Source organism: Bufo bufo, chromosome 2 (genome assembly GCF_905171765.1).
Source record: "Bufo bufo chromosome 2, aBufBuf1.1, whole genome shotgun sequence".
Lineage (NCBI taxonomy): Eukaryota > Metazoa > Chordata > Amphibia > Anura > Bufonidae > Bufo > Bufo bufo.
In genome coordinates this window covers 468839535-468867141 of record NC_053390.1, presented here as the reverse complement: position 1 = coordinate 468867141, position 27607 = coordinate 468839535, and the positions used below count along the sequence as shown (strand labels likewise).

At 45.0% G+C, this 27607-nt stretch overlaps 1 protein-coding gene across 1 annotated transcript in view; it reads left to right on the top strand.

The window, feature by feature from the left end:
* Positions 1-3469: 3469 nt before the first annotated feature.
* DAPK3 (death associated protein kinase 3) overlaps positions 3470-27607 on the top strand; it is a 34229-nt gene continuing 10091 nt past the window's right edge. Inside the window, exons 1-3 of the mRNA XM_040417701.1 lie at positions 3470-3650; positions 19051-19411; positions 25185-25314. Coding sequence (XP_040273635.1) covers positions 3589-3650; positions 19051-19411; positions 25185-25314 — 553 coding nt within the window. The 5' untranslated portion in view covers positions 3470-3588. The remainder of the gene's footprint in view (positions 3651-19050; positions 19412-25184; positions 25315-27607) is intronic.

Sequence of the window (27607 nt, the reverse complement as noted above, 5' to 3'; positions counted from 1 at the left end):
TTCTGAGGGAGAGAAGAAATTAACCTAATAGAAAGTAAAGCAGCCATTTTAAGGCAAAGTTCGTTGACAAGAGGCCAGTAAAGGTAACGCACATGTCAGACTATAGACTTTACTGCAATATGGATTGGGTTAGTAGCTTCAGGCACCCTTCCACAACCAGAGACAGACTAGCCCCTATTCATGCAAACACCTGTGTGTACCCATTTGCATGAATAAAGCTGCGTTTGCTTGTTTGGTAAGCCAGCCTGGTCATTTCTTCCCCGCCACCCACCCCATCTCCTGGGTTGCACGTCCCCCATCATTAACACCATGAAGAGAAAGTCATCAGGGTGTGTCCTGAGGGGAAGAAGGGCCTCTCCCTCTACTGGATGCTCAGAGGACCAAAGCCATCATGAGAATAGGGTTGCCATCCGGCCAGTATCTCACTGGCAAGTCCGGTATTTTAGTGGCCCTGCTGGTGCTGGTAACATTTTTCTACTGGCAATATTAATTGCCAGTATTTTGATACACTGACTGTTACTCCCCCACCCCCTTCCCTCTTGTGTTAATTTAAAAAAAAAAGAACTCACCTCCTCCATTTGCTCGCAATGCGGGGAACACTTGTTGCTGACTGGAGGACAGGACCTGCGAGATGTCATCACACTGGAGCGCAGGTCCTGTCCTGAGCTTCCAGTCAGCAGTAAGTGTTCACAGCAGTGCAACCAAATGGAGAAGCAGAGTGTTGTTTTTTTTTTTTTTTAAAAGCAGAGAAGGGGGCACTAATGGGGGCATTACTTTTACTGAGGGGCACTAATGGTGGCATTATTCTTACTTAGAGGCACTAATGGGGTCATTACTATTACTGGGGGCACTAATGGGGGCATAATTCTTACTGGGTGACACTGATGAGGGCATTACTATTACTGGGGGGCACTATTGTTACTGGGGGCATTACTCTTAAAGGGACTCTATCACCACTTTCTAACCCCCCCTTTTAAAAGTATTGTTCTCTCCATGGCGCCCTTGTGATTACAAAGGTGTTGTTATAACATAAATTCGCCGTCTCGTTTTGATAAAAATACCTTTTATCTAACCTGTCAATCTTGTGGATAAGGTGCCCAGGGCGTTTCTGAAGCTCTGAAGCTGCCGCCCGCCGCCGTTGGTGCCCAGCTCCTCCCCTGATCCTTTCAGCGCCGCCTGAATGTAAAGAAATCCGCCTCCGTCTCTCGCTCAGTGCCTCCTCCTCCTTTTCAAAGATCCTGCGCGTGCGCACAGGCCTGTGCCTGATGCGCCCGTGCGGACATTTAGAATCAGCCTCATTGAGCGAAGTGCGCATGCGCGCACTTCGCTCAACCTCCTCATAAGACGAGCACAGGCCTGTGCGCACGCGCGGGATCTTTGAAAAGGAGGAGGGGGCACTGAGCGAGAGCCGGAGCCGGAGGCAGATTTCTTTACATTCAGGCGGCGCTGAAAGGATCAGGGGAGGAGCTGGGCACCAACGGCCGCGGCGGCGGGCGGCAGCTTCAGAGCTTCAGAAACGCCCTGGGCACCTTAGGCCTCTTTCACACTTGCGTTGTCCGGATCCGGCGTGTACTCCACTTGCCGGAATTACACGCCGGATCCGGAAAAACGCAAGTGTACTGAAAGCATTTGAAGACGGAACCGTCTTCCAAATGCGTTCAGTGTTACTATGGCACCCAGGACGCTATTAAAGTCCTGGTTGCCATAGTAGGAGCGGGGGAGCAGTATACTTACAGTCCGTGCGGCTCCCGGGGCGCTCCAGAGTGACGTCAGAGCGCCCCATGCGCATGGATGACGTGTCCATGTGATCACATGATCCATGCGCGTGGGGCGCCCTGACGTCACTCTGGAGCGCCCGGGGAGCCGCACGGACGGTAAGTATGCTGCTCCCCGCTACACTTTACCATGGCTGCCAGGACTTTAGCGTCCCGGCAGCCATGGTAACCACTCTGAAAAAGCTAAATGTCGGCTCCGGCAATGCGCCGAAACGACGTTAAGCTTAAGGCCGGATCCGGATCAATGCCTTTCAATGGGCATTAATTCCGGATCCGGCCTTGCGGCAAGTGTTCCGGATTTTTGGCCGGAGCAAAAAGCGCAGCATGCTGCGGTATTCTCTCCGGCCAAAAAACGTTCCGTTCCGGAACTGAAGACATCCTGATGCATCCTGAACGGATTTCTCTCCATTCAGAATGCATTAGGATAATCCTGATCAGGATTCTTCCGGCATAGAGCCCCGACGACGGAACTCTATGCCGGAAGACAAGAACGCAAGTGTGAAAGAGCCCTTATCCACAAGATTGACAGGTTAGATAAAAGGTATTTTTATCAAAACGAGACGGCGAATTTATGTTATAACAACACCTTTGTAATCACAAGGGCGCCATGGAGAGAACAATACTTTTAAAAGGGGGGGTTAGAAAGTGGTGACAGAGTCCCTTTAATGAGGGGCACTAATAGGGGCATTAATTCTGGGGCGCATTATTAAGGAGCCATTAATATTACTGGGGGAACTAATAGGGACATTATTAATGCTGGGGGGCTCTAATGGGCGCATTAATATTATTGGGGGACACTAATGGGGGCACTATTAATGCTGGGGGGCACTATTAATTCTGGGTGGCACTAACATGGGCATTAATATTATTGGGAGCCCAGTGTTAAGCCACGTCCCCACAACCACACCCCCTTTGGGGTGTGGCTTAACTTGGACGGTATTTTTTGTTGGGAAAGGTAGCAACTAGGGTTGAACGAACTTGTTTTCAAGTTTGGCGTACAAGGTTCGGGTTATCTAAGAATTACGTTAAGGATTCTGCTAGCACAGACAATAACTTATGGTCCATCGTAGCAGAATCCATAATGGAATTCTTAGATAACCCGAACCTTGTACTCCAAACTTGAAAACGAACGTTCGCTCTTCCCTAGTGGCAACCCTACATGAGAAGGACCACCACCATCCTCACAACCACCACTCTGTCCAGGGGCGGACTGGAAACTTAAAAGGACCAAATACCATAGTCCATCACAAACTACTCCCCCAAAAACTTCCACTGGCCGGCCATGACGAAGGCTCAGGTGGCCCCCTGGGAAATTCCCCTGTAAGGTCTATGGCCAATCCGCCCCTGACCCCGTCCTCTCCCCTACTGGACTCAGGACTGTATAAGGAAAATAAAACCAAGAGTATGAACTAACTCTATAGTTGGCTCGAGCAGTCCATACAGTCTAGTCAGAATCTAAGCACAGCCATGTAACTTATCATTCATGTCTTTGGAAGCTCAAATTATGACTAAGGCCCTCCTGCTCATGTGCAGGGCGTGCAGCCGCCAAGAGTGACGTCACTCTCTGCAATGGAACAGGACAAGGGAAAAGGCTTACAGTTCGTCTGAACTATGCAGAGACGCAGGGTTGACTTTCCGAGCTACCAATCACCTGAACGCAAACGCGGGAGGAGGCGGGGCTTATTAGCCCAGCGCAAGACGTCATTCCCCTGGCATCCCAAGCATTACGAGTCCGGAAATATCGGCTGGGAGCGACAAAGGAGCCCGGCTCCCCGAGCGACAGCGGTAACCGGCCGGAGCGACACTGGGCATCATGAGCGGGTTCCGGCAGCAGAATGTGGAGGACTTCTATGAGATGGGAGAGGAGCTGGGAAGGTGAGGTCCATACCTTGGTTGTATAGGTAGACTGAGACCTGTGATTCCCCCCTAGTACTCAGTCCTACCTGCCCCATACACCATGGCACTTAGTACCCATGTCACAGTAGAGTGACAAGTGCCTCAGTTAGTGTTGTTAAAGGGATGTTCTACTGTAGGCAACGACTGATATTTGACGCTCTTCACATACATAGAGGTTGATGTTCATGTATACACACATCCCAGAGTGTCACTCGAGCACATATTGACTGGCCTTACACTTTAGCTGTGTCCTCCCATCTCGGAGCGATCGGCAAACCAGGGGTCTCCCCACTGTCTCCCAATGGCAGCTTCATGGGAGACAAGAATCGGGCTGTTGGGTGCCAATCTGGAGACACCTAACATGTATGTACATGGGCTGAGGATCAGGCTGGTTATTGGGAACTAAAGACCTAAAGGCCTTTCACACTGCCCAATACCCGGGAATATTATCGCTAACAAGCGTTTGTACGAACACTTGTTACCGATAATCAGTCTGTTTATAGGTGCCGCCGATGAATTAGCGAAACGCAATAGATCGTTGGCACGGTCACCTAAATCATCATTTGCTGGCAGCAGATCGTGCCGTCTAAACAGCTTCTGCTACTCCGAAACAATGATTCTATATGGGGGACGAGCGATGGCATTAGAGATCACTCCTCCCCATACTGTGAAGGAGATCGCTGCATGTAATAGCCGAGCAGGCGATTGTCAGGAAGTAATGATTCCTTCCCGGCGATCGTCTGCTCAATGGAGCAGTGTAAAGGGGTATTAAGGTTCCTAGTTGCTTAAAGTGTTAATCTATGTAAATGATGTATTCCAGCTTTACCGTTTTTAGTTTTTTTTAAATGTTTTTTTTAATTATTATTAGGCCCTTGAATGTGGTCCACCTAAAATAGGAAGTCCACTCACGTGCCATGCAGCTCTATTCTACTGCAAAGGCTACATTTATCTATGCTTCTGGTCCCCGGCCTGTACACATGTGCCACGGTTGCCATTCACCGGCCTCCCCAGTCATGTGTCCTCAATTGGCACATCTTTGTTAGGTCACATGCTGCTTGGGGACACATCACTGTTGAGGCCAGCTAATGGCTGCAGCAATGCATTGTTAAATCATTGCAGTCTGTGGGAGAAGCGATCAAGTTAAAAAAAAAGTCAACTTTATAAAAAGTAAGGCTACTTTCACACCAGCATTACTGCTGGATCCGTATTGGATCAGCAAAAAATGCTGTAATGATATTAAAACCGTCTGCATCCGTTATGAACGGATCTGGTTGTATTATCTCTAAAATAGCCATGACGGATCCGTCTCTAAAACCATTGTAAGTCAATGGGGACAGATCCGTTTTCTTTTGTGTCAGAGACAACGGATCTGTCACCATTCACTTACATTGGTCCCAGGACGCAGTAAAAAACACTGGGAGCGCAATAAAACGGAACAGAATGAATTCTGGTGCACTCCATTCCCTTCAACTGAAGAGTTTTCCTCTGGTATTAAGACCCTATGATGGATCTCAATAGCGGAAAGGGAAAGCACAGGTGTGAAAGTAGCCGAAGAAAACAAAAAACAAATTTATATAAAGAATAAAAAACAAAGATTATAGGCATCATTGCATCCTAAAATGTATTTTCTATTGAAATATAAATGTATTTATCCCATACGGTGAATGCCGTACCGGAACAAAAAAATTGCCAATTCACCGGGTTTTTTTTTTTTTTTTTTTTTTTGTTGCTTCACCTCCCCAAAAATTGAATAAAGTGATAAAACGGTCATACACACTCCAAAATATTATCAATAAAAACTACAGAATGCCCTGCAAAAAATGAGTCCCCACACAGCTCCATAGAAGTAACTCTAAAAAAAGTTATGGGGGTCAGAATATGGTGATGAAAAGAAAAGAAAAAATCATTTTCCCTTACGCCCATGACAGCACCCTTGAGAGACCGCCTCCATCCAGGACAGGAAACAGGAACTTTCGTGGAGAGCCCTTAAGGAGGGGCTCTGCCCCTATACCACCAGTTTCTGTTTCCTGTCCTATGGATAGGACGTTTTCTTTGTGCAGAGCTAGAGTTAGGCTGCAGGAGCCCCTGAGACACATCTTGATAGGGGTTACCTGGTGCGGCGTAAGTCTCCACTAGGAGCCGTCAGCCAAGTCTGAGGCCTTTTCTTCTGGGTCCTGGATGCTTCATCGGGCCGGTGTTCCTGGGCAGTCCCAGAATAACTGCGAGGTGATGCTGACACGCCGGATCCTCCTGGTGGTGTTCAGGAGGTCCAGGGCCTTTCTGTGCCTGCCCCCCTTACAGAGGCGGGGGGCGGGTTTAGAGTTTGTCCTGCGTGCTCTGCGCGCGAACCGGAAGTTGCACGGCGCAACTTCCAGTATTTGGAACGCACGTGGAAAGAGTGTTCCAGAAGTATGGGAGGGACATCTCCTACTGAGGCCGCATGGGAGCACCGGCAGGGACCCGACCTAGGGTATTTAAAACCCTTCAGAAGGAGCCCAGCCAGCCTACAAGCATCGGTGGATCCCTTATGGAAGACGCTCTATCCCTATCTACTATCATGGAGGATGAGAGTAGTCAGCGCGCTGATGTCCAGGAGGGTCATGACGCCAGACCGGTACTCCTGGTGGGGTAAGGGGGTCAATGCCCAACTTTTATTTTCCTCTGTCAGGTTCTAATAGGGGCTTGTTCTCTTATTTTATTTTTAGAATATCAAACAGGGCCCTAGGAAAGCTACCACAAAGACCAGAGGGAAAGAAAAAAAAACTTGCCCCTTCCTGGTCTAAGTTATTATGTCCGCATTGTCTGAACAATGTGGTAGAAGAGGAATCCCCATCTCTGCTTCAGAGCATTAAGGATATTGTCAAATCTGAAGTTTCTGATTCAATGAAAATGTTTAAGAAGTGCCTCCCTTCCTCAGCCTTGGGCAAACAGGGTCACTCTAGCATGGTATCTGATTCGGATTCTTCAGACGAGAATGAGCAAGGAGAAATTCTAGAAGTTTCAAACTCATTTTCGGAGGAAGAAACCACGGGTAGACCCCTTTCACACTGACGAGAAATCCATGCGGGTTCAATGCGTGAGGTGATCGCAGGTGAATCCGGACCCATTCAATTCAATGGGGCTGTGCAGATGAGCGGTGATCTTCACGCATCACTTGTGCGTAACGTGAAAATCGCAGCATGTTCTATATTCTACATTTTTCACGCAACGTAGGCCCCATAGAAATGAATGGGGCTGAGTGAAAATCGCATAGCATCCTCAAGCAAGTGCGGATGCAATGCGTTTTTCACGCATGGTTGCTAGGAGATGATGTTAGTAAATTGATAAGTCAATTTACTGTATTATTTTCCCTTAGAACATGGTTATAAAGGAAAATAGCATTCTTAATACAGAATGCTTACTAAAATGTTGCTTGAGAGGGTTAAAAAATGCGCAGCCGGCATCGTCTTCTTTCTTCTTCTTTCAGGACCTACAAAAGGACCTGCGCTGATGTCTGGTGAGCGCGATTATGTCATCAGATTCTTTTGCAGGTCCGGAAAGAAGACAATGCCGGCTGCTCGATCAAGTGGATAAGGTGAGTTAATTATTATTATTTTATTTTATTTTTTTAACCCCTCAATCGACATTTTAGTAAGCATTTTGTATTAAAGAGAACCTGTCACCAGGATTTTGTGCATAGAGCTGGGGACATGGGTTGCTAGATGGCCGCTAGCACATCCGCAATATCCAGTCCCCATAGCTCTCTGCGCTTTTATTGTGTTAAAAAACAGTTTTGATCCATATGCAAATGACCTGATATGAGTCCTGTGTCCGGAGATGAGTCAAGCGGAAAGGAGCCCAGCACCGCCCCGCGTCCTCCGAATCTCCTCCTTGCTGGCTGACGTCACAGAGCTGGAGCGCCGAAATCTCGCGATGAGCTAGCGCATGCGCAGTGTCGGCATCATGTTCATTCCCTGTACTGGCATCAGCACAGGGAACATACTACGCATGCGCTAGCTCGCGCATCGCGAGATTTCGGCGCTCCAGCTCTTTGACGTCCACCAGCAAGGAGGAGATTCGGAGGACGCGGGGCGGTGCTGGGCTCCTTTCCGCTTGACTCGTCTCCGGATACAGGACTCATATCAGGTCATTTGCATATTGATCAAAACTGTTTTTTAACACAATAAAAGCATACAGAGCTATGGGGACTGGGTATTGCAGATGTGCTAGCGGCCATCTAGCAGCCCATGTCCCCAGCTCTATGCACAAAATCCTGGTGACAGGTTCCCTTTTAAGAATGCTATTATTTTCTCTTATAACCATGTTATAAGGGAAAATAATAAAATCTACAGAACACCTAACCCAAACTTCAGTGAAGAGGTTCGGGTCTGGGTACAACATTTAGTTTTTTTTTTCACGCGCATGCAAAACGCATTGCACCCGCGCAATAAAAACTGAACAACGCAATCACAGTCAAAACTGACTGAAATTGCGTGCGCACTCGCGCGGGTTTCCTGCTATGCACACGCGACACATCTGGAGCAAATCCGGGACGCCCTTGTGAAAGAGGCCTTATTTTCCCCTGAGGATTAGTTTTTATTCCCAAAAATGTTAAAAGAAAATACCCTTTTGATGAGGCTGATTCCTCCTGCTGGGATAGGCCTCCTAAATTGGACGCCCCAATCGCCAAGATGTCTACAAAATCTGCTTTGCCATTTGAGGATCTCAGTACTTTAAAGGATCCTATGGATAGACGAGCAGAAGTTTACCTTTAAAAAAGCATGGGAAGCCTCTACCCAGGCATTTAAACCGAATATTGCCACTAACTCTACTGCCAGGTCGTTAAAGTTATGGTTACAAGAACTGGAGTCCCATATCCAGAATAAAACCTCCAGAGACCAATTACTAGCAGTGTTTCCTACCATCCTTAAAGCAGTGGACTTCATCTCATATGCTTCTGCGGATGCATTAAAATTAAGGCCTCTTTCACACTACAGTATGTCGATTTCAGTGTTTTGCGTTCCGTTTTTCACGGATCCGTTGTTCCGTTTTTTTGTTTCCGTTGTGTTTCCGTTTCCGTTCCGTTTTTCCGTATGGCATATACAGTATACAGTAATTACATAGAAAAAATTGGGCTGGCCATAACATTTTCAATAGATGGTTCAGAAAAAAACGGAACGGATACGGAAGACATACGGATGCATTTCCGTATATGTTCCTTTTTTTTGCGGACCCATTGACTTGAATGGAGCCACGGAACGTGATTTGCGGCCAAATATAGGACATGTTCTATCTTTCAACGGAACGGAAATACGGAAACGGAATGCATACGGAACACATTCCGTTTTTTTTGCGGAACCATTGAAATTAATGGTTCCGTATATGGATCGTATACGGAACGCAAAAAACGGCCCGCAAAACGGAAAGAAAAAACTGTAGTGTGAAAGAGGCCTAAATGCGTGGTCAGCAGCTCTGTCTAATTCTGCAAGAAGAGCTATTTGGCTTAAGGGTTGGTCTGGTGACACGGGTATAAAGAATAAACTTTGCTCTATTCCGTGCCAGGGAGATTACCTCTTTGGACCGGTTTTGGATGACCTTTTAGAGAAGGCCTCTGATAACAAAAAGGGGTTTCCTGTCTCCAGACCTCCCAAAAGAGTTTTTTCGCAGAAACAAAAAAAAACTTCAATAGAGACAAAAGACTGAATTTTCGACAAGAAAACAGAAGTAGGAAGGATAAAGGATTCCTCTTTAATCCTTAGTCCACTTCAGGGCCCAAGGCTGGTCAACAATGACTGTTTCTGTCCTGTGGGGGGAAGACTTTCTCTCTTTTCTCGGGCTTGGGAAAAAAATCTCGTCAAGCCCGTGGATTATTGGTATTATAAAGATGGGTTCCGTCTAGAGTTGGTCTCTCCCCCCCCCCCCACCGGAAAGATAAAAAAATTACAAATCTTATTCAAAATTCTACAAGAAACCTAGCACTAAAACAAGACATTTTTTCCCTTCTAAAGAAAAAGGTTCTTGTTCCTTTTCTGGAGAAGGGGAGGGGGTTTTATTCGTCCCTTTTCCTTGTACCCAAGCCAGATGGATCATTCAGAATGATTATAAACCTGAGAGACTTAAATCAATTCCTAAAATACAAAAAAATCGGAATGGAATCTGTACAGTCTGCAATAAAACATCTATTCAAAGACTGTGTTATGGCCACCATAGACATAAAAGATGCCTTTTTATCACATCCCAATTCATGCAGATTTCCAAAAATATCTCAGAGTGGCAGTTTTCATGGAAAGCCAAGTTCATCATTTGCAATACAGAGCACTTCCGTTTGGAATATCTCAGGCCCGCAGACTCTTTACAAAGTTGATGGCAGAGGTTATCGCCCACATAAGGGAAAGAGACATTCTGGTTATTCCTTATTTGGACGATCTTCTAGTGGTGGCAGATTCCAAAAACCTTTTAACCTCTCATCTTCTAGAAGTATTAGAAATTTTGACAAAACTAGGATGGCAGATAAACTGGGGAAAGTCAAAACTGACCCCTTTCCAAGGTTGTGTATTGCTAGGACTGATTCTGGATTCAGTGAACATTGTATCCTTCCTCAGCACAAGATATCCCAATCAGTGATAGCTAGTTCGCATTGTTCGCCCGCGAACATATGCGGCTGCCATCTTTTTTCACAAGTCCGGCGAGGCACAGGTAAGCCCTTACCTGTGCCTGTGCCGCGAGCCGGTCTGAAAACAAATGCGGTCATCTGGAGCTTTGTGTCTGGGAGCTTTTAAGCTTAAATACCAGAGGTTGAATAAAACATATCATAATCGGTAACTCATTCCTGGAACAACACACATATTAATAACTATAATAATCGCATTTGGTATAATGTGGGCATTATAGGGAGTCTAAACGTCCGACCCCGACAGTCAGCATTGCCACATAATGAGCATCTCATGTTCTGGGACCCCTACACCGGTCATATTTGCTATCAAAGTGCTCGGCATGATAAAAACATGTTGGCATCTGTATGTCCGTCAAACATACTTTCTGTATATTTCATATCTGTCAGCTGAATGAGAGAGTATTCATGTGTAATGAACGCCTTCCCAAAAGGCTGGGCCAAGAATGGGAGAGAGACCTCCGCCTTCTGCTGAATAGAGATAAAAATGAGGGAGTTTGGACATTTCTTTGTCACAATTTGTGGATCTCATCAACATTGGGTTGTGTTCCATGCTTGCCCTATCCCTGGGACCAGAAACAGACTCTTATCAAGTCATTCCTTAACTACTTCACATCCGACCATAGGCTATAAACGTCCTATGGGTGGATGTTTATCTCTGAATGGACGTTCTGGAACGTCCATTCAGAGATGGCAGCTGCACGTTATCGTGCAGCTGCCGAGCAGGGGGCCTACTGTCAGTGACAGCAGGGCAACCCAGAGAGAATGCAGGGACAGTTCCCAGATGTCCCTGCCTTCTAGATCGCTATATACACAGCGCTCAACGAGCGCTGTGTATACAGATCAGGAAGCGTTATACCCAGTGGTCATGTGACCACCGCGGCCTGGAGAGTGCAGGAGCTGTCGGGTCTTCATAGACCTCGATCAGCCCTGCACTGAGGCTGTACAGCTTTGTATTCTGCTGTACAGCCTCTCTGGGTGAAGGTAAATGTCCCCCAGAGGTCCTGTATAACCTTATGGGAGACGCAAAGTGTAAAAAAAAAAAAAAAAAAGTGTTTAAAAAATAAAAAAAAAGTTTCACATGTCAAAAAAAAAATTATAATTTTTTTCCCCAAATAGAAAAAAATAAAATAGACATATTTGGTATTGCCGCGTCCGGAACGATCGGCTCTATAAATATTTCACATGATCCACCCCGTACGATGAACACTATAATAAAATAAAAATAAAAACTGTGTCAAAAAATTCCATTTTTGTCACCTTACATCACAAAAAGTGCAAATCCAAGTGATCAAAAAGGCGTATTTCGCACAAAATGGTACCAATAAAACCGCAAAAAAATGAGCCCCTACATAAGAAAATCGCTATTTAAAAAAAAATATATATAGCTCTCAGAACATGGAGACATTAAAACATCATTTTTTTGTTTCAAAAATGCTATTATTGCCCCCCAAAATAGTACCAATCAAACCGTCACCTCATCCTGCAAAAAATTAGATCCTAACTAAGACAATCGATCAAAAAATAAAAAAGCTATGGCTCTCAGATTATGGAGATACTAAAACATCTTTTTTTTTTGTTTGTTTTAAAAATGCTTTTATTGTGTAAAACTTAAATAAATAAGAAAAAGTATACATATTAGGTATTGCCACGTCCCTAACGATCTTCTCTATAAAAATGTCACATGATCTAACCCCTCAGGTGAACGCTGTAAAAATAAATAAATTAAAAACTGGTTACCTTGCCTCACAAAAAATTTAATATAGAGCAATTAAAAATCATCGTAACCCCAAATAGTACCAATAAAACTGGCGCCTTATCCCCTAGTTTCCAAAATGGGGTCACTTTTTCAGAGTTTCTACTGTAAGGGTGCATCAAATGGGACATGGCATCTAAAAACCAGTTCAGCAAAATCTGCCTTCCAAAAACCACATGGCGTTCCTTTCCTTCTGCACCCTGCTGTGTGCCCTTACATCAGTTTACGACCACATGTGGGGTGTTTCTGTAAACTGCAGAATCGGGGTAATAAATATTCCTTTAATTCTTGTGGAACACCTAAAGGGTTAACAAAGTTTGTAAAATTAGTTTTTATTAACTTGAGGGGTGTAGTAACGTGGTCATTTATGGGGGTTTCCACTATGTAAGCCCCACAAAGTGACTTCAGACCTGAACTGGTCCTTTAAAAAGTGGGTTTTGGAAATTTTCTTATAAAGTTTAAGAATTGCTTCTAAATTTCTAAGCCTTCTAACCTCCTAAAAAAAAAATGAAATGACATTTACAAAATGATGCCAAAATAAAGTAGGCAAATGGGGAATGTTAAGTAATAAATATTTTATGAGGTATCACTTTGTGTTTTAAAAGCCGAGAAATTGAGATTTTGAAAATTGCTAATTTTTCTAAATTTTTGGTAAATTTGGGATTATTTTATAAATAAAGGTGAAATAAATTTACCACTGTCACGAGAAAACAATCTCAGAATGGCTTGGATAAGTGAAAGCGTTATATACACTGCTCATATCCAGAGGTTGCGACCACCCTGCAATCCAGCAGCAGTGGCCGTGCTTGTACAATATAGGAAAAAGCACAGGGACTGTGGGGAACTCACATAGGCTGGCACTTTTTTCAGTTGGATTGCTGGGGAGGGGGGGGGGGTTGTAACCATGGAAACGAGCAATGTATAATGGTGAAGTGAGACATCCCCTCTTGTGCAACGGAGAACAGGAGCTCCGCTCTCACATGAGGCATGCTCCTGCTGTAACAGCCTGGACCGGTAGGGGCACCTCCGCATGTAAGCAGTTAGAGAGGTAGCATATGTAACTTTGAGTACCTGAGCTGTCCCCTTGCATCAGTAGGGCATAATTAGATTGATCATTACATTTTCGAAAGAGCTCTGAAAAATGAAAGGTGGAATCTGAATGCTTGCTATAGGCAACTAAGCCAGTTTTCTATTACAGCCGTTTTACACCTAAAATCTGTCTAAATCTGATTTCAACACATTTTTCTGATTTGCTCGAAAAGGGAGCGTGACCTAAGATGTCCCTTTTGTGCCACAATTTGTAAAATTTGGTCTCAAAGTACCGTAAGTCAACTAATATTTGGTATAGAGTCAGAGAAAAGTGTCTATCCCTGCATCAGATGTATCATCCAGCCTGAGCCACTCTGATAAATCAGGGGTAGGTCTAGACAGTCTAAACTTTACGGAATCTTTACGATTAGTAAAGTTGGGCCAAAGTGTATTAGAAACTTTCCAAACCTTTCATTGCACAATTAAAGAGGACCTTTCACCGATTATTACACTATGAACTAAGTATACAGACATGGAGAGTGGCGCCCGGGGATCTCACTGCACTTACTATTATCCCCGGGCGCCGCTCCGTTCTCCTGCTATGCCCTCCGGTATCTCCGTTCCCTAAGTTATGGTAGGCGGAGTCTGCCCTTGTTCTTCTGTAGCGCTGGCCAATCGCATTGCAGAGCTCACAGCCTGGGAGAAAATAACCTCCCAGGCTGTGAGCTCTGCGCTGCGATTGGCCAGCGCTAGAGCAGAACAAGGGCAGACTCCGCCTACCATAACTTAGTGAGCAAAGATACCGGAGGGCATAACGGGAGAACGGAGCGGCGCCCGGGGATAATAGTAAGTGCAGTGAGATCCCCGGGCGCTGCTCTACATGTCTGTATACTTAGTTCATAGTGTAATAATCGGTGAAAGGTCCTCTTTAACAATTGTTGCCAGGAAATCAGAAAGGCCTTTCTTTACTTTTGATCAAAACTTTCTTCTTCTCAATGAAGGGCAAATAGCTGAAAATAACCTGAAATACATTAGAAGCCCTAAATGAGCCACCGGATTGCCTCGACTTCTGACTCAATAGAATATGGTAGTCATTTCAGGTAGTATAGGATGGTGTAGTTATTCCGGAGAAACACATGTTGCAGCACCACCATGCATCAAAAACTCCATCCACATGTGGTGGTCAATTTTGCAGGTAAAACTAAGGTATTACCTGCACAGTCGTTTAGCCATTGACCACCTTGTATGGGTGGGGTTTTGGCCACATTCAGATTAGAGTTGTTGCGATACCAAATTTTTGATTCGGTTTCGATACCATGAAAAAGTATTGCGATACTCAATACCATTCGATACCACGCGAAAAAAATAAACCAAAAAAGCCACGTGCATTCCGCACTTTAAAAAATGGCGAATCGCGCAGTTTTTATTTATTTTTTTCTGTTCCGGCGTTCACCGCATAGTTTTTTTTTTAATCTTTTAATAGTTTGGACTTTTCTGACGTGGCGATATGTGATATGTTTATTATTTATACATTTTATATGTGAAATTGGGAAAAGGGGGTGATTCATACTTAAAGGGGTTATCCGACTTAAAAAAAATATGTGTTAGGGCTGCTTTTATACATCATTAAAGATACATTTCTAATGTACTCACTTTATTGATTTTGCCCTGTTTCCACACTGCTGATTTGGGTCATGTGACCCCCGATGTCATCAACCCTTCTCTGGCACTGACGTCTCGTTTACAAGCTTCTCCCTGCTTGAGGGAGTGGCCCAGCTCAGTAAACGAGACGTCAGAGCCTTTGGTGCCCGCCCCCTCTCTCCCTGTATCTGGCTGCTGCGATCTCATTAGCATAACACTAGCGCAGCAGGGCTGTCATTACCATACACAAAAGAGAAGGCAAGTCAGGACAGCCAATCAGATTAAAGACCTGCCCTCCCTGCAGTTTACACCGGAGAGTAAAGACATGTGCTTCTGCCTGGGCTCTTAGGTTTCCCAGGAAGAGGAAGGTGGGGGACACTGCATTGTGTATATTGTGTGTATGGAGGGGTGGGGGACACTGCATTGTGTGTATGGAGGGGTGGGGGACACTGCATTGTGTGTGTGCGGTGGAGGAGGGGGACACTGCATTGTGTGTGTGGGGTGGAGGAGGGGGACACTGCATTGTGTGTGTGGGGTGGAGGAGGGGGACACTGCATTGTGTGGGGTGGAGGAGGGGGACACTGCATTGTGTGTGTGGGGTGGAGGAGGGGGACACTGCATTGTGTGTATGGGTGGTGGAGGAGGGGGACACTGCATTGTGTGTATGGGTGGTGGAGGAGGGGGACACTGCATTGTGTGTATGGGTGGTGGAGGAGGGGGACACTGCATTGTGTGTATGGGTGGTGGAGGAGGGGGACACTGCATTGTGTGTATGGGGGGTGGAGGAGGGGGACACTGCATTGTGTGTATGGGTGGTGGAGGAGGGGGACACTGCATTGTGTGTATGGGTGGTGGAGGAGGGGGACACTGCATTGTGTGTATGGGTGGTGGAGGAGGGGGACACTGCATTGTGTGTATGGGTGGTGGAGGAGGGGGACACTGCATTGTGTGTATGGGTGGTGGAGGAGGGGGACACTGCATTGTGTGTATGGGTGGTGGAGGAGGGGGACACTGCATTGTGTGTATGGGTGGTGGAGGAGGGGGACACTGCATTGTGTGTATGGGTGGTGGAGGAGGGGGACACTGCATTGTGTGTATGGGTGGTGGAGGAGGGGGACACTGCATTGTGTGTATGGGTGGTGGAGGAGGGGGACACTGCATTGTGTGTGTATGGGTGGTGGAGGAGGGGGACACTGCATTGTGTGTGTATGGGTGGTGGAGGAGGGGGACACTGCATTGTGTGTGTATGGGTGGTGGAGGAGGGGGACACTGCATTGTGTGTGTGTGTGTGGGGTGGAGGAGGGGGACACTGCATTGTGTGTGTGGGGTGGAGGAGGGGGACACTGCATTGTGTGTATGGAGGGGTGGGGGACACTGCATTGTGTGTATGGAGTGGTGGGGGACACTGCATTGTGTGTATGGAGTGGTGGGGGACACTGCATTGTGTGTATGGGTGGTGGAGGAGGGGGACACTGCATTGTGTGTATGGGTGGTGGAGGAGGGGGACACTGCATTGTGTGTATGGGTGGTGGAGGAGGGGGACACTGCATTGTGTGTATGGGTGGTGGAGGAGGGGGACACTGCATTGTGTGTATGGGTGGTGGAGGAGGGGGACACTGCATTGTGTGTATGGGTGGTGGAGGAGGGGGACACTGCATTGTGTGTATGGGTGGTGGAGGAGGGGGACACTGCATTGTGTGTATGGGTGGTGGAGGAGGGGGACAGTGACTACATAGTGTATAGTCAACATAGATAAGGCTGTAATATAGCTTAGATAGATATAGGTGTCATATATGACACCTTTTATGTATCTAAGCTATCTGATACCTATATTTATCTAAGCTATATTAGATACACAGAGCTACCACAGGGCTTAGATACACAGGGCTTAGATACACAGAGCTGCCACAGGGCTTAGATACACAGAGCTGCCACAGGGCTTAGATTCACAGAGCTGCCACAGGGCTTAGATTCACAGAGCTGCCACAGGGCTTAGATTCACAGAGCTGCCACAGGGCTTAGATTCACAGAGCTGCCACAGGGCTTAGATTCACAGAGCTGCCACAGGGCTTAGATTCACAGAGCTGCCACAGGGCTTAGATTCACAGAGCTGCCACAGGGCTTAGATTCACAGAGCTGCCACAGGGCTTAGATTCACAGAGCTGCCACAGGGCTTAGATTCACAGAGCTGCCACAGGGCTTAGATTCACAGAGCTGCCACAGGGCTTAGATTCACAGAGCTGCCACAGGACTTAGATACACAGAGCTGCCACAGGGCTTAGATACACAGAGCTGCCACAGGGCTTAGATACATAGAGCTTGTGTTTCTGCAATTTGACAGGATGATCATGTGACTGGTTATGCAAAGTTAGGATGTGCAGAGCAGGGTGAGGGGAAGGTCAGATTGTTCACGCCCACAAATATTTATGAGGGAGAGCTCAGGCATTGTTGTTATACGCCCCCTCAGCATGTACTTCAGCATGTAAACACAGCAATAACAGAACCATGAAAATGTGTAAATATGGGTTTCTTTCTTAAGAAATCAAGCTTAACTAATGCATATGTAAGTTCTGATGAGTTTTCTAATTATTATATTTTTTTCCATAACTCGGATAACCCCTTTAATATTTTGGTGTGTTTTTTTTTTTTTTTTTTTTTTTTTACACTTTTTATTTAATAACTATTTCCCCCCTTAGGGGCCAGAACCTGGGATCTTTCATCCCTTGTCCTATTCACCCTGATAGAGCTCTATTAGGGTGAATAAGACCTCACACTGTCCCTGCTGCTCTGTGCTTTGTGCACACAGCATCAGGGATGTTACCATGGCAGCCAGTCCTGGCTGTCATGGTAACCGATCGGAGCCCCAGGCTTACACAGCTCGGGCTCCGATCAGAAGCTGCCACTGCACCACCAGTGACGGGGAGGGGAGAGGACCCTGTGGCCACTGCCACCAATGATTTTAATACTGGGGGGTTGAGAGGGGCCGGCGCACTGTGCAACCAATGATTTTAATGGGATGGGGGGTTGAGGGGGAGGGGGCACACTGCACCACCAATGATAATTACCCCTTAATACAGGAGGCGGGTACTGGCAGATCAGCGGCAGTTAACCCCTCAGGTGCCGCACCTGAGGGGTTAACTGCCGCTGATCGCAGCTCCCTGTCAGGGGCAGGGTGCCGGCAATGCGATTCTGCTGCCGGCACCCGCCTCCTGAATTATGTGTTAAAGTCTACTTTTCCTGGGTCCAGACTTTAAGTATTAGGCTACACAGAGCGGCGCTCAGCGATGTCCCAGCACTCACCATTATTCCTGGGCGCCGCTCCGTTCGCCTGCTGTGCCCCATTACTGTCTCCTCTCCTGCTCCATATGCTAATTACTATCCGAGTAATGGGGAGGAGACATCAGCTTCACTAGTGGGCGTTCCTTCTCCCTGGCTGTAGCGATGTCCAATCGCAGCGCAGGAAGAAGTAACGCCCACTAGTAAAGCTGATGTTTCCTCCCCATCACTCCGATAGTAATCAGCATGTGGAGCAGGAGAGGAGACCGTAATGGGGCACAGCAGGCGAACGGAGCGGGACATCGCTGGGTGCCGCTCTGTGTAGGAAAAGTCGTATCATTGGTGGCGCAGTGCGCCCGCCCCTCCTCCGCCCCTCTCTTCTCATTGGTGGCAGCAGCAGCACAGGGGGGAGGGAGGACAGCTTCCTTCTCCCCTGTGCTGCTGAGAGAACATGAGCGCGCTGAGAGCAGCGCGCTCATGTTCAGAGATACTAGACTGCGCAGAAGCGCAGCCCACTATCGAAAAAATGGAAATCCCGGTATCGTATCGATACCGGGAAAAAAGTATCGATTGGGTATCGAAAATTTTGATACCTGCAACAACCCTAATTCAGATGCTGCACTTAGTGTCCCAACCCTTAGCATATGACCACTCGGTATGGAGTCTGCAGATTTTTCACAGCGGTCTTGCATGTTGAAAATATGCTGCGTAGAAATACGGAATGCACATGGAAGGTATGCATACATTTTGTGGATCTGTTTTTTGTAGACCCAAATCCTGACACATCCGTGTGCATGAGGCCTAACTTGATGTGCAAATTTTTTAACCCTTCACCCTTTGCAATGCAGACAGTAAAATCTGCAGCATTTCCGCAAGAATTTAGACTTTCTGAAAAATGTGCTGCTGCGGAATCCCCTCTGGACCCACCACTTGTGGCTGTGCCTCACTGAGCTTCTTGAGTAAATGTAAAAGTAAAGTTTCACTCCTTGTCATGTTTTTGTATCAATTACTTGTTCTTTTCATTTCAGTGGTCAGTTTGCAATTGTGAGGAAGTGCCGGGAACGTAGGACAGGATTAGAATACGCTGCCAAGTTCATTAAGAAGCGCCGCTTATCATCCAGTCGCCGAGGAGTCAGCCGGGAGGAGATTGAGAGAGAAGTCGACATCCTGAGAGAGATTCAACACCCAAATATCATCACCCTACATGATGTGTTTGAGAATCGCACAGATGTGGTGCTTATACTAGAGCTAGTGTCTGGGGGAGAATTGTTTGATTTCTTGGCACAGAAAGAGAGCTTGAGCGAGGAAGAAGCCACCATGTTCTTAAAACAGATTCTAGATGGGGTCCACTACCTACACCACAAAAGTATTGCACACTTTGATCTGAAGGTATTGCAGTCTATGAAGCACTTGGTTCATACCAGTCATTTTGACAATGTCTACCTAAGGCTCTGTTCACAGCAGCATCATGGCCATGGCAGCTATGCTGATCCATTTGTTAAATTGATATGACAAATTAGGATGGAACCAAATGGCTCATAATTTGGTCCCTCGGATGTCCTGCTTTTAACAGAGCTTTACATTCACCCATGTCACTTGAGTATGTAGAACTAGAGACTTTATTACTAGTATGGGTCTACTTTATCTGTATGATAGTAAGTGACAAAGACGTTCTTGCTGTCAGATTGTGTTGCATGTATCATATACAGTACTTTATCCCTTAGCACAAAATTATGTAATTGTATGTTATTTGAGTGACGGGAATGTGTGGAAATATGTATTGGGTGCTGGCTGTGTAATAAAGCTAACAACTGGCCACAATGACTGTAATCAGAGCTGACTCCATTTAAGGTCATCCTTAGATGCCTTGGTCAATATACTATAACATCAGAGAGGTTAGACAGAGGGAGAGGGCTCCCTTCGTCCTCCTATCAAACCCCCCTGCAGTAAAATTTTTGGTTCTGATTAGTTGTTATAGCAGCCTGGCACCTTGTGAAGGCTTGCAGACCTACCATAGCAAACTGCCTAATAAGACCTGCCTGCGGCAATGATTAATAGGCAGTTTAAATCCCCTAAGGGGACTAAAAATTACAGTAAAAGTCTTTTTACTTGTTTTAAAATATAAAAAATCACCCCTTTCCCAATATTACATATACAAATTAACAATAAAGAAATTGCCACCCCAAACAAATTGAATAAAAAGTGATCAAAAAGTCATGTCCCTTTTGCCCCTCACACACAGCTCTAGAAGAAAACATAAAAAGTTATCGGTGGCAGAATATGGCGAAGCAAAACAGATTTTTATTTCTTCAAAGATTTTTAGTAATTAAAAATGTAAAACATAATAAAAACTATGTAAATTTGGTATTGCCATAATCATACCCACAGAATAAGATGATCCTGTCATTTTTAGCATATAGTGAATGCCATATCAATTCAAGATATGGTAAAATGGTGCCATTAAAAGATTCAACTTGTTCTGCAAAAAATAAACATTCACACAGCTATGTGAATGGAAAATGTATAAAGTTATGGGTCTTGTACACAAAGACCCATAGCTCTGTACACAAAAGGCCCAGTCCTCGAGGAGTTAAAGCATAAAGATTTCTGGAATTGTTTATTATCTAACTGTAAAGGACCTTTAACTCAAAGGCTATGTACACCTTTGGGGGGGCATTTTCTTTTATTATTTTGAGATAAACATCATTTTTTCAATTGGTCATTAGTAAAAATATGGAATCCTTTTGTGTACATAGCTGATATACTGTAGTAGCAGCCTGTGGATTTTCTGTCTTTTCCATCATTTGAGACGGGCTCCTTATCTCTGCTCTGACATTATAAACACTCACTGTAGGGCCTCCTGCACATGACCGTTTTTTCCCCCCCGTTTACTGGCCTTTTTTTGCGGTCCGTATACGGAACCATTAATTTCAGTGGTTCCGCAAAAAAAAATACGGAATGTACACTGTATGCATTCCGTTTCCGTTTTTCCATTCCATTTAAAGATAGAACATGTCCTATTATTGCCCGCAAATCACGTTCCGTGGCTGCATTCAAGTCAATGGGTCCGCAAAAAAACGGAACACATACGGAAATGCATCCGTATGTCTTCCGTTTCCGTTCTGTTTTTTGCGGAACCATCTATTGAAAATGTTATGCCCAGCCCAATTTTATCTATGTAATTACTGTATACTGTATATGCCATACGGAAAAATGAAACAGAAACAAAAAACGGAACAACGGATCCGTGAAAAACGGACCGCAAAACACTGAAAAAGCCATACGGTCGTGTGCAGGAGGCCTAGCTCAGATTTTATTTTACAGATAAAACAGAAGGTCAGTCCTGTGTCCCAACACGGACACTATTAGCGCTGCTGCTGGTCCCGGAGTAGTGCGGTAGGTTTCACACAGGTAAAATCAAAGTCAAATAGGTTTTGGAACCGCGCTGCAGGAAAATACGTATTCCGGTCCCAAATGGATGATGTACGGGTGTCAGCCCTTCTCCTCGACAATCAGAGGGTACGGTCCTCCCAGACCCCCTCCTCTACAAGATTTAAGGAGATAGGCAAGATAGTGAAGCACCCCTGAGAATGTTATATTAAAAGGTTTTATTCTACTTACAACAGGTCAGTAGACAAAAGGCATAAAATTACAAGATGATCGTCACGTTTCTGCCCGACCCGGGTTTCGCTACCTCGCTTCTTCAAGGGCGATGACTGAGCATGCTCTCACACGAGCCTTTTAAATAGCCCAGCTGTCTCATTATTCAAGCGGGTGTGGTTCCGATCCCAAAATAACAGTTTTAGAAATTCCATTCATACGTTCATAAATACAATCACTTTTAAAATGTAAACATAAGATACATAAAATACACATACAATACACATTGATGTACATAGTCATTGCCAATTTATAAGTAAAACCCTTTCGAGTTGCCGCACATATCCAAAATCAATATATTCATTAGTAAATTCAGCCCCTTTCTCTGTATCCTCTCCCACAAGATCTTCTCATGTCCTAACATTTTCCACTCATTCTAATATAATGGTCCTATTACTCTATGCATGTTATCCACTCTTGCAACTGTATAATGTTGCAAGAGTGGATAACATGCATAGAGTAATAGGACCATTATATTAGAATGAGTGGAAAATGTTAGGACATGAGAAGATCTTGTGGGAGAGGATACAGAGAAAGGGGCTGAATTTACTAATGAATATATTGATTTTGGATATGTGCGGCAACTCGAAAGGGTTTTACTTATAAATTGGCAATGACTATGTACATCAATGTGTATTGTATGTGTATTTTATGTATCTTATGTTTACATTTTAAAAGTGATTGTATTTATGAACGTATGAATGGAATTTCTAAAACTGTTATTTTGGGATCGGAACCACACCCGCTTGAATAATGAGACAGCTGGGCTATTTAAAAGGCTCGTGTGAGAGCATGCTCAGTCATCGCCCTTGAAGAAGCGAGGTAGCGAAACCCGGGTCGGGCAGAAACGTGACGATCATCTTGTAATTTTATGCCTTTTGTCTACTGACCTGTTGTAAGTAGAATAAAACCTTTTAATATAACATTCTCAGGGGTGCTTCACTATCTTGCCTATCTCCTTAAATCTTGTAGAGGAGGGGGTCTGGGAGGACCGTACCCTCTGATTGTCGAGGAGAAGGGCTGACACCCGTACATCATCCATTTGGGACCGGAATACGTATTTTCCTGCAGCGCGGTTCCAAAACCTATTTGACTCAGATTTTATTTTACTGATAAGAATGTGGCTTAAATAAGTGTTAATGGCCTCTTAGTAGTTTACAGATAAGGTTTATTAGGTGACAGGCACAAAGTAAGTGAAAGTACCAGTCACACAACTAGAAAAACAGTTAACGCTTTTTTGACAGAATGGCTCAATATTTTTAATAAATGGCAATTAAAAATATGATTTTTAGCCAAAAATGAGTAAAATGCAATCATTTAATGACTAAGGACCAAGCATTTCTGTTTTGATTGCCGCATGATATAACTTTTTTTTAACAATGTAGCTGTAAGGAGGGTTATCTTTTTGTAGGATATGCTGTATTTTCAGTCATTCAGTTTTGGGGTACTTCATAAACTTATTAAGTCTAAGATAAATGGCAAAAAAAACATGTCCACTATTGTATTTTGCCTTCTAAATTTTAGGTTGTTTACCGTGGAACATGAAAAATGACAGGTTTACTTTATTCTGTAGGTCAGTACAATTAGAGTGATACTACTACTTTTTCACAAAAATAATTAGTTTTTGTCTCACCATGTTCTGAGAGCTGTAACTGTTTTTTTTATTGTATTTTTCCATGAACTGAGCCGTGAAAGGCTTTGGTTTTTTCAGACTGAGTTGATGTTTTGATTGGTACTAGAGATGAGCAAAGGGACTTTGGATGCTACATTCGTAGTTGCTTTGCTAAAAAATTTGTCATCATGGTGTATGGAGAGCCTTCTCCGTACAGCATTAGGATGTACTGCCTCCGATGAGGCGAAGTCCGTTATTCACGAAGTCGCACGCAACTTCATTGAATAACTTTGGTAATTGATTGTTACAGTGAAAAACATTGGAATCGAACTGCTTCAGTTCCAAGGTACCACTCGGAACCGAAGTCAAGTTCGGTTCCAAGTTTTGAAGTGGTTTTCCTTCCTGGCAATCGCAGCATGGGGAGGAGCGATCACTATGCCATCGCTCGTCCCCATGCTGTATAGTGGTTTGCCAGTAGCAGATCATTATTAAACACCACAATCTGCTGCCCACAAACTATAATTTTTATGTCAAAAGATTTGGATTGCCCGATGATTGAGCATTTTTTGCAATAGGCATCAAAGCTCAGTTTGCGATTATCTGACGGGGCAGTGTAATACAGGCTTTAGTTTAACACATTCCTGGTTTCTAAATACATTTTGCTTAAAGGGAACATGTCACTTCAAAAATACATCTACACCCGCCAGCAGTACCTCATAGTAGCCCACAGCCTGTTAATAATCATATGCTTTATCCTGTTGTCCGATGCTGCATAAGTTAAAAAAAAAATGCAGTTTTATTCTCCATCAGCGCTATAGTGTCGGCCAGCTCGAAGTCAAGGGGGCAGTGGCCTTCTTGCTTCAAGTCAAGGTAACCACGCCCCCTAACCGTCCCCTCTAGCCTGCATTGTAGCCGCAATTCCCCAAGTTTCGCGCATGCTCAGTGCCCTCTGTAGTACTGTATGATCCAATCTTCTGCTGCCGGTTTTAGCGGCGCAATGCACATGAGCGAGACGGGGAATCGCGGCCGTACTGCAGGCTGTCACTCTCAGGCAAGTGGGGATGGTTAGGGGGTGTGGTTACCTTGACTTGAAGCAAGGAGACCGCTGCCCCCTTGACTTCAAGCTGGTCGGCAATATAGCGCTGATGGAAAAATAAAACTGCCGGAGAAAAATGCTTCCATTTTGTCCCCATTCATTGTCAATAGGGACAAAACTGGACTGAACAGAATGCTTCAAAATGCATTCCGTTCCGTTTGGTTGCGCTCCCATACCGGAGAGCATGGGCTGGGATGCGGAGCAAAACGGATCCAGCATGACCCACAATGCAAGTCAATGGGATCGGATCCGTCCCCCATTGACTTTCAATGGAATTCTTGACTGATTCGTCATTGCTATGTTAAAGATAATACAACCGGATCCGTTCATAACGGATGCAGATGGTTATATTATCAGTAACATAGGCATTTTTGATGATCCCTGCCAGATCAGGCAAAAACGCAAGTGTGAAAGTAGCCTAAACTTTTAAGAACTTCTTTCAGATCTCTGTTGTTTGAACTGCTTGTTTCAGTATTGTTATGCATCCATCTGGCAATGTATGATTATTTGCAGTCTAGGTCTATGGAAACATTGCCTCACTGTCTTGTAATCATTTACTATTAACATTATTCTCTTGCTTATGAACTACATAAAAGGTAGTGCTGGAGATGAGTTTACTTCAACTTTGGATATTGTCATATTTGCCAGAATTTTTTTTTATTGGACTTCCGTTGCAAGTCAGTGGGATTCATTGGATGCCATTCGTGTGATGTGATTGTGTTTTTTTTTAAACTTATCTCAGACAACTGCTTTAATTGTACTTGATTCATTTTCCATTTCTGTTGACTCTGCAGCCAGAAAATATCATGTTGCTGGATCAAAGTAGCCCAAACCCTCGAATAAAACTCATTGATTTTGGAATTGCCCACAAAATACAAGCTGGGAATGAGTTCAAAAATATATTTGGAACACCTGAATTTGTCGGTAAGTTGACAAGGCTAATATGCTGTAAGTTTGCAATAGCTATTTGTGGTACATAGGCTGCTAACATTTTTATATATTACCTCCAGGCTAAAACATTACCTATAAGCCATTGGAGAGAAATATAATTTACAGTGATCCCTCAGGATCCAACCAATCGAGGTCACTTCTCTGGTAAAATAGCTGGTTAGCAGCTATTCCTGACTGTTATATGTAAGGACTTGTTTTATCTGTTTAAGGCCTCTTTCACACTTGCGTTGTCCGGATCCGGCGTGCACTCCACTTGCCGGAGGTGCCCGCCGGATCCGGAAAAACGCAAGTGAACTGAAAGCATTTGAAGACGGAACCGTCTTCCAAATGCTTTCAGTGTTACTATGGCACCCAGGACGCTATTAAAGTCCTGGTTGCCATAGTAGGAGCGGGGAGCGGGGGAGCAGTATACTTACAGTCCGTGCAGCTCCCGGGGCGCTCCAGAATGACGTCAGAGCGCCCCATGCGCATGGATGACGTGATCCATGCGATCACGTGATCCATGCGCTTGGGGCGCCCTGACGTCACTCTGGAGCGCCCGGGGAGCCGCACGGACGGTAAGTATACTGCTCCCCCGCTCCCCACTGCACTTTACCATGGCTGCCAGGACTTTAGCGTCCCGGCAGCCATGGTAACCATTCAGAAAAAGCTAAATGTCGGCTCCGGCAATGCGCCGAAACGACGTTTAGCTTAAGGCCGGATCCGGGTCAATGCCTTCCAATGGGCATTAATTCCGGATCCGGCCTTGCGGCAAGTGTTCCTGATTTTTGGCCGGAGCAAAAAGCGCAGCATGCTGCGGTATTTTCTCCGGCCAAAAAACGTTCCGTTCCGGAACTGAAGACATCCTGATGCATCCTGAACGGATTTCTCCCCATTCAGAATGCATTAGGATAATCCTGATCAGGATTCTTCCGGCATAGAGCCCCGACGACGGAACTCTATTCCGGAAGACAATAACGCAGGTGTGAAAGAGCCCTTAGGCTACTTTCACACCAGCGTTTTTGCTGGATCTGTCATGGATCAGCAAAAAATGCTTCTGTTAAATATGGTCAATCATATGATATCCATGGAGAGTGGCATCTATATTAAAAGAGGCACTGTACAGAAATTTAAGAAGCAACGACAGGTGTGGCTGGCTGGACCTGGGGGGAAGTCTCAGAGATTGATGCATATTTGGAATGGAATGGTCCTAAGAGGATTTGGAAGTTAAGATGTAAGGGAATTGGAGCATTTTTGTCCATATCGAGGGAGATGACCACACGGAGAGGGGGAGGTGGGGAGGGAGTTGGGGGGGACTGGGAGATTTAATAAAGGTTTATTTGATGCAGTGTTATTGACGTGCTGATTTGGATAAAGTATGATTGATTTAAATGTATTGATATCCTATTGTCATATAATGTACGGTTAATCTGAATAATTGGCTGTATGTAAAACCTTTAATAAAAATGATCTGATAAAAAAAAAAAATGCTTCTGTCATGATAATATAACCGTCTGCATCCGTTATGAACGGATCCAGTTGTATTATCATTAAAATAGCCAAGATGGATCAGTCATGAACTCCATTCAAAGTCAATGGTCGCGGATCCGTTTTTTGTGTCAGAGAAAACTGATCCGTCCCCATTGACTTACATTGTGCGTCAGGACGGATTGCTCCGCACCACATTATTCTGTCCGCTATGGGGACGCAACCAAACGGAACAGAATGCATTCTGGTGCAATCAGTTTTGTCCTCATTGACAATGAATGGAGACAAAACTGAAGCGTTTCCCCCCCCCGCTATTGAGATCTTATGACGGATCTCAATAGCGGAAAGGGAGAGCGCAAGTGTGAAAGTAGCCTTAGTTATCAGCTTATTTTTCTTAAATCTTCATTTTCTCTTATCTTGGATGACATTTTGGGGCTTTGGAACCAATTACTCAAGTTACAATGGTTTCAACATACAATGGTCGTCCTGGAACCAATTAATATTGTAACTTGAGAGACCACTGTATAGTTGTCAAGTTAACTAATAAAGGGGTTTTTCCATGACAGATCATCAATTTCAGAATGGCTGCAGTCCGACACCCAACACCTCGATCATCTGTTTGTGGAAGGCCTCCTCACAGTTTACCAAGCACAGCACCATCCATTGAATAATGGCTGTGCTTAGTATTGCAGCTCAGCCCCATTCACTTGAATGGGATGGAGCCACGTTTAGACCATGTAACCGATGAACTTGACGTTACTGGCCTAGGAAGAGGTCACTGCACTAACCAAAACATTGC